Below are 7,934 nucleotides of genomic sequence, written 5' to 3' on the forward strand. Positions count from 1 at the left end.
TATACAATAGGTCTCTCTCCCCAGATCTTATCTTCAATGTGTTGGCTTCAGAGGGGAAAACCTGCATTCCCCTCACTTCAAGGAACTTCCTAGAATATCCGCATCACAGATATTGTTCCAAAAAGACCTTTGAATTTTCTCATACCTTCCAGAAATTGTATTAATTTTGTTTTCCTGCTATAGAAATTCCATACAATTTCACAATAGTACATAAACATTTGCATTTTTAATATAATCTACCACAAAGGTATTAACCCAAATTCAGTAAGATTTAATTCAATTCAATTCAATAAGGTACATTCAGGATATTGTCAATCTGTCACACTAGACCATTATAACATCAAACATGCCAATTTCAATGTCAAGGGAAAGCGAAACAAAAACCAAAAACTTCAGTTCTCCTTTACATCTACTTTCTTATGTTCCTAAGATATCATGAAGTCAATGTGTCTTTGTTTGCCATTTTTTCAAAAGCTAACAGCTCCTACTTTAGTGGCCACTAACTACACAGAGGTATCAATCATGTGCCCCATATTTCCCCTTGGTTAGATTGGGAAGTTACTAAATTGAACGTGCTTTTCTTAGGCAGTATTAAGGGTAAATACTGACTTTAATAGCAACTACTGAAGCTTATTAGAAAATCTACAAAATTAATCTCTCCAGTATACACCAAAATGACATAACTTTTCAGTTTGGTCAGGTTATGTCTCACTTGAAAACATCTGATCTTTGTTAAAAAAACCCTCTTTTTCAAGTCAAAAGAAGAAGAATGTAAAAATATCAATGACAGACAATCCTGCTGTTAAGAAATTGAAGTCTCTAAAAAGGAGAGAGAACTGAAAGCAGCACAGAAGAGGAGAGGTAGCATGCACCATTTTGTTATAAGTATTGCACAAGAAAAATCATGAAAGTTTTACAAACAAAAACAAAGTAAAATAGATACTAGATGTCAACTGGAATGGATGGTTGTTTCCCCCCCTAAATCCTACTGGAATATATTAGAGAACCCTTACATTTTGAAGCAGATATGATTCCTGGAACAAAGACATGCGCTCCTCGTAGCACTGAATTCCCACACTGGGCTCCAACAATGACTTCAGATGATTGCTTTTGTAGATCCTTCCTGAGGATACGAAGTGTAATTTCATTACAAAAACCTGCTGACAGTCTATTTTAGAAAAAAAAGTCAGTTCATACATGCTGTTTGAGAAAGGGTGATGGATAAATATGCACCTACTGTATATCAAACTTACAAGATGCAGTTCAGTCCTGTTAAAAGTAAAGAATAAAACCAAGTGGCAGTCCTTGGAAAAATGCATATTCAGCCCCAAAACTGCTGCTGCCAAAAATCTGATACGAATATACAAAATCAAGTTGTTAACAGATGTGAAAATCATTCTTCTCCACTTTCTCTGCCAGTAACAACTTAGTGTTCAACCAGGATGGTCAAAAAGTGATCTTTTAAATTTAATAACTGCCATAAATCTTTATTACAACAAACATTTGAACACGATGCAGGGAATTTTGCTGGTAGCTACTGTATCCAGGTTGGTGATAAGGAAAGTAATGGCTCAGACTTGTCAAGGACAAGTACAAATAGTGGATTATTTAGAGATTGGTACATCAAAGGAGGATTTAAGATCAGTGCAGGACAACAAATAATAAAGTACTGTCCAACACTGTAAAAGAGAGACAGCAAATACCATAATACAATGTACAGTTTGTACACACTAGTATTGTTTATGATCCCTATAATTTAAAAGCCCACTTGACAGAGTCTTGGTAAACTCAAAATTGACAATTGTGTGTAATTTTGAAGCCTCGTTGTAAGAAAGATCATTTAGATTATCCTTCTAACTGTGAAGTTAAATTAAGCAATGAAAAAACTTCCAAGAGTGGAAACAATGAGGGAACACTAAAGTTGTCTAAAATGAAAAACAGAAAAAAACCCAGCTTAAGTATGAATACTGTAGGACATCAGCATAGGGGAATAAATGTGACCCTGGAATTCCTGTTTAACGTTATCATTTATGCTACCTTCCCTAAATACACTCATGTGAGTCTTGTAAATGCAAATGTTCTAACGGAGGAATATTGTGCACTACTGCAAGACCCTATACTTTGAAGTCCTGCCAAAGTCCCTAGTCCTTCAGCAGAGATAATCTACCTCCTCCTAACATACTCTGCCACACGGCAATTGCTGTATGGAAAACTAATATGAAGTCCATTATCATAAATGGAGAAAGAAAAGATTATGGTCTTTTAAAATATAACAAAATTCTGAGGGAGTTTGAAAGATCAAAAATTTATGTTATCTAGGACAAGTACTGCATATTTTGGCTTAAAAAACACTTGCAACTTTTTAACAGTGTCTAAGTTATCAAAAATGGGTTAATGTAAAACCTGTCGTGAAACTCAGTAACACAAATTAGTTGTTAAAGTCTGAAAATTACAAACCTGGGTCCAATGACAGGAATAAGTAAGATGTCCTGGAGTTCTGGATGCCGAAGAACTGGAACACTAAGACCTTTAAACTGCTGTTGAATTTTTTTAAAAATAAAAGAACATTAACAAACAACAATGCTTTAAAAAGTACTTTATTGTACTTGGAATTAATTATTTTTCAGTTCACACTTTATATCTATGAATGGTAGAATCTCTTTAATTGATGAGAAGCTGGGAAATCCGACATTAGGAAATGCTGTATATTATAAATACTCAAGCTAAAACACAGAGATAAATAAATACATTCAGAAATGCCAAGACCACACTAGGAGTCATTGACAAGATTCATTTCTCTGTATCTGTGTTTTTAGCAAAGCATTTCCCCTTACAAAGCAAAAAATTTGACAAAAATACCAGTTCCAGATTCCTAGAACAAGTTGTATGATAAAACAAGCATAACTCATTACCCTCCTAGCAAATAGTTAGAGTAGCGCCAACTGCTTTCACATTACAGAAATGTCTTGGCCCCGTCACACAGTTGTTGTCTGTAAACCCACCAACATCAATAATTTATTTATAGAAGAACCGGATCGCCTCAGAAAGACTGAAGAGATATGGTAGGATTTCTAAACAATTTACTTTCGGACTTTATGGCTTACAATTAATTATCTCTGTCAGATAAAGACAGTCATAAAATAAATAGAACAAAAAAAAAATCAAAAAATTAACTAAACGTCAAAGCATTGTGTTACACCATCAGGCAGGAATCGCTCAAGTTATTTGGATACTCTGTTTCTTTCAATTTCACAGACTTCTTAAATAAGACATTGCAACATCAGTTCATTTTTCTGTCACCTTTTATTAAAAGCAAGCTCTATACTTGTTGCATATATCTTCTCAGACTACTAGTTTCTATTTCTGTTGTCTTGTCTAGATTGCAGTGCCTTCCTTCTACGTTTGTAAAGCATTTAGCACAAAGGGGCCAAGCCAAAATCCTAATTAGGGTCTACAGGTGCTATTATAATACAAATAATCCATGAGTATTATATGGTCCTTATTTATAGATTTTAAATTTCTGAAGGAATGTGCACTTTTCGAAAATGCAAAGACAGAAATTCTCTGACTCAATCGCTGGTATTTTTTATTAGACCTTATCTACAATAAAACTCAAGTTCTTTAGAACTTTGCAAAAAAAAAAACCCAAACATGTCTTTTCTCCTGTTGATGAAAGCACATTTGGTTTAGGGCACTATGAGTATTTTTAACTTCCTTTAATGTATCAGATATCGATTAGTATTGGACTTAACTCACAGACTCTACCTATGTTTCCATTTGACTCTGAAAGTGCTAATAGGATTTTCATCCCGGCACCAAACTGAAAGTAGGCATACTCATCAAGTTTAGGAAGTGTTTCCATTATTTGAAAAAAGGCTCTTGCAATCAGCTAGAAAACCAGAAATCTTGTAGCTATCTTTAGTGATAACCAGGACACAAAACTGCACAAACCTTGTGGATCTCTTCAAACAGCAGATTTTTCACTTGTTTCACTGAAGCCAAATGAGTGTTAACTCTAACAGTTGTGAAAGCTGGAGGATGAGATAGACAATTTAATAGAGATTCATATTTCCTCTCTGCTTCCAGTGTGCCTAAAGCACTTATGAGCTAAAAGAAAAAAAGATATATATTAGTAATAAACAGCTTCAGGCAGTAGTGCTTGTTGTAGTCAAAAAGTTTAAGTCAACCATTATTTTGTGTATGTCATGTAATAGACCCTCAGACGCATATGCAGCTCCCACTGACTTCAGTGAGAATCACATACGCACACTTGAGATCAGAGTCTGGCTGCTGAAAAGACCAGTCTATTTATTGAGCAAGAGTATTCTAAACAAACTGATATTGGAACAGGCATTAGAATTAATCTTAATTGATTCGATATTGCTCTATTAAGTGGCATTCCTAGCTTGCTGTACAAAGCAACAGGTATACAGAGACAAAAAAAGCAGACTGCGACTCAAAGTTGTGATGAGTTTGTGTGATGGATGAAGACGGCTTGAAAAAAAATGTTTTGTTTTGTTTTTTACAATAGAAATTCAGGTAGTTTGTCTAATCTGTGGGAGGTGGTGGGCTTTTTTTTCTTTTTGATGGGGGGATGGTGGTAGTGATAATTGTTCTTGGAAGACTTTAAAGAAGACTAGATTGTGATACCCCAAGATGAGTTTTCTTGGAACTTATTAAACAAACATTTATTAACAGTATATTCAGTTTATTAAAAGTCCCAAAAAGTTTAAAAACAAATTTTCGTATTATACCTATATTCATACTTTTAGAAATCACACATTAGACTAGCCCTTATAACTTCCAGATGGAATTAACAATCCTAGGCCCCAATTCTTCAATGAGCAGTGTACAGTCAGACTCCTGAATCCACACAGGACCATTGAAGTCAATGATGCTCTGCATGGAGCTCATTACAGGATCAGAGCCCTTTGCTGAAAAGATCTCTCTAACTCTAAATACTAAAGATAAATGCCTCTCACAATAAAAGTGTATCAGTAATTTCATAAAAAAATAAAGTTAGAAGAATGTAATGGCTGCACAGTTCAACATTCAACCAGTGAAAGGCAAATCTGTTTACACAGGCTGACTGGCTGAGTTACCTTTATCACATACCTCCTTATTTCTAAACACGTTCCCAAGGTATTCTTCAACTTCCGGTTGCAGTAATATTTTTGAAAAAAAAGACATTTTCCTTTATAGTGCAATAGCCTTCCTGGTAAACAACAGCAATAAACAAATTAATGTTTTCATTATTAAAGATATTTAATTTGCATAATTGCTAATTAAATAGCCAAATGAAAAGGGTTGCAAAAAAATTCAGGTTGTGTTGTGTATGATAGTTATTCAACAGTACCATAAGAAAATGTATGGGACATTAGGAGGCACATACTTAGGGGTATTGTGTGAAAAGACATTATCTCCTCCAGGTTTCTCACCAATGTGAATATTTCATCAAAACAGTAAGAAATTTTTCAAAACACTGATTTTTGATTTTTTTAAGTATTACGGCTCACAGTAAAGTGAATGGACTTGCATAAGTTACTAAAACCCAATGCAACTTTTTACAAGATGTATCCCTAAGTTATGAGTTACGGTGGTGTTTGTACTGGCTAGATGGTGCAGTTGCTAATTGTATTTTAACATGTTAATTAACTATTAGAAATTGCATTTTACACAAAGACTTAATTCTAACAATCTGATTAATAAATTGGTTGCCACCATAGAGGGATCAGTGATGATAAAAAAAATATTCAAATTCATGTAAATTGTTTTATCACAACTACAAAGATAAGATACATGCTTTAATTGTGGGGAAGACTGGAAAGGGTTACACAGTGAATGGTTTTAAGATACCATTGTGTGATCTTTCATTCTTTCTGAACAAAGTATTAAATGTCTTCTCAATTCAAATAAATGCACATAATGATATACAACTATGTTTCTGGTATAGTGTAGTAGATGTAAATAACAGTTACATTTGATATTTTTCAAATGTTCTGTCCAAAGGTGTTTGCCAAATGTTAACTAGAAGATCTACCTTCCGTTTTCCTATGCTGTACCTTTGCCCTAAAGTATGCATCAGGGACCCTCCACAACATTCTCCCCTCCCTACCCAAAGTCCAATCCAATCACCCTAGTATGTGCTTAATATATTTATTTATATTCAGCTTTCCTCAAATTTAAAAATGCCAACATGTATAACAATGAGTAACTGCACTGTAGATGTCAGGGGAAAGCTAGAGGTTTGGGCAGCTGCGAAAGGAACATTTGGCACTTAGGAAAGCATCTGAGATATCTAGGGTTTTTGTTTGTGTCAAGGAAGCAGTCAAGGCTTTTGGTACAAGAAAGGTGATACATCACTTCTGGGCATGGGCAGAGGAGACTAGATTTGGTGGGAATGTAAGAGGGAAGTTGAATTGCTCATTCCCCACTTTAGCAACCCTTGAAAGGAATGAGCAGCCTCACTGCACCCAGTCCCTGTATCTGTATCTAGCACTATGTCTCAATGTGACCAATAAGCACGCTGCCTCGATGTTTCTACTAAACTTAACCACAGTATGCATCCGATGAAGTGAGCTGTAGCTCACGAAAGCTTATGCTCAAATAAATTGGTTAGTCTCTAAGGTGCCACAAGTACTCCTTTTCTTTTAATCACCACTGAAAGTTAATGTTGCCATTTAAAGAAGTCTATTCATCATGACGAATAAACTTCTTTTAAAAGATAAAACATTTTTTTAAAAATGCATTCTCAAAACACAGTTAAGCACCAATTTAAAACAAAACTGCAATTATGAAGTAATTTATACAATAACATTACTTGTAGAACTCAGGCCTACACTTAATAGTGTTATGGTACGAACATTGTACGTAAAGATGCTGATATGAATATTTTCATGGTTTAAGTGACCTAAAACTTCCAGACACATCTCCATAGAAAAGTGGCAATAAATCTTACCTGGTTTAGCATCAGGTATAGTATTTCATTATGATGTGCCATTGGCAAAATGGTTTGCTTTCACTCCCTATATGTATGGTATGGACTGCATAAACTGCCTCCAAAAACAGGCCAAAAAAGTAACGAAGGGTTCACTTAATTAACATCAAAATGTGCAGCTATAGTGAAACTGCTCCGCTATGTGACAAGACAGAAGTGTTTGTATTGCCATGTAACCAGTTACATTGATATTTTCATATTTGTAATCCCTTGCAGGCTATTTGTTCAATGGCCAGGTTTTCAGGGACCTGAAGATGCAGCTGGGCAACAATTTTCAGAAGTGCCTTGGTGCCCAACTCCCATTTAAATCGAAAGGGGGGGGGGAGATACCTCGGTGTTTATCTGCCTTTTTAAGTGCCTAAATTTCTCAGAAAAGCCCAGTGAGGAGGGAAGTGTGCGGGGCAGTTCCTCCCGTCCAGACTACGGACCGCAGGGCCCTCCCTACAGAGAGCAAGTAGGGCTCACGTACCCACACTGGCGCTACCCGGGCCGGCGTGGCTAAAGCAGCAAGGATTTTCGGTACCTACGGCTCCGGAAAGGGTGGCACAGCTCGTGCACCGGGTAACACCAGCACCGGCTAACACTGCCGCGCAGAGCGGCATCCCCCTCCCCACCCCGGTGGCTCTTAGTCGCGCCCAAACTCCGGCGGCTCTGGGGACGCCTACTCCAGACCGTGCCCCGCAGCGCCTCTGCTTAGGCCTGCCAGAGCAGCCGCAACGCCCGTCCTCCGGGCAGGAGCCGCGCCGCGCGGAGAGTCTGGGAAGGAGACGGCTCGCGGGTGGGGCGCGCCTCTCCTCGGTGAGGCGGAGGCTCCCGCCTCCCGACCGCGCTGGCCCCGCAGCGCTGTTAGGGGCGTAAGGGGGGATCCTGCTGCCCCTTCAACAGTGACTACGGAGCTTCCCCCCGACAGCACTCCACGTCCTCGCACACCCGCCCT

At 37.4% G+C, this 7,934-nt stretch overlaps 1 protein-coding gene across 15 annotated transcripts in view; it reads right to left on the bottom strand.

Moving 5' to 3' along the window:
• The window catches only part of NSUN6 (NOP2/Sun RNA methyltransferase 6), a 52,616-nt gene that overhangs the window by 43,843 nt on the left and 839 nt on the right, over positions 1-7,934 (bottom strand). For 5 of the 15 annotated variants that reach the window (XM_073334174.1, XM_073334173.1, XM_073334176.1 and 2 more), the window contains exons 2-5: positions 5,116-5,215; positions 3,952-4,107; positions 2,458-2,537; positions 1,014-1,123 (exon numbers count right to left, since the gene is read on the bottom strand). In XM_073334174.1, coding sequence (XP_073190275.1) covers positions 1,014-1,123; positions 2,458-2,537; positions 3,952-4,107; positions 5,116-5,190 — 421 coding nt within the window. In that variant the 5' untranslated portion in view covers positions 5,191-5,215. The other 10 variants (XM_073334180.1, XM_073334165.1, XM_073334167.1 and 7 more) reach the window with 8 other exon arrangements.

Source organism: Lepidochelys kempii, chromosome 2 (assembly GCF_965140265.1).
Source record: "Lepidochelys kempii isolate rLepKem1 chromosome 2, rLepKem1.hap2, whole genome shotgun sequence".
In the NCBI taxonomy this organism is placed as follows: domain Eukaryota; kingdom Metazoa; phylum Chordata; order Testudines; family Cheloniidae; genus Lepidochelys; species Lepidochelys kempii.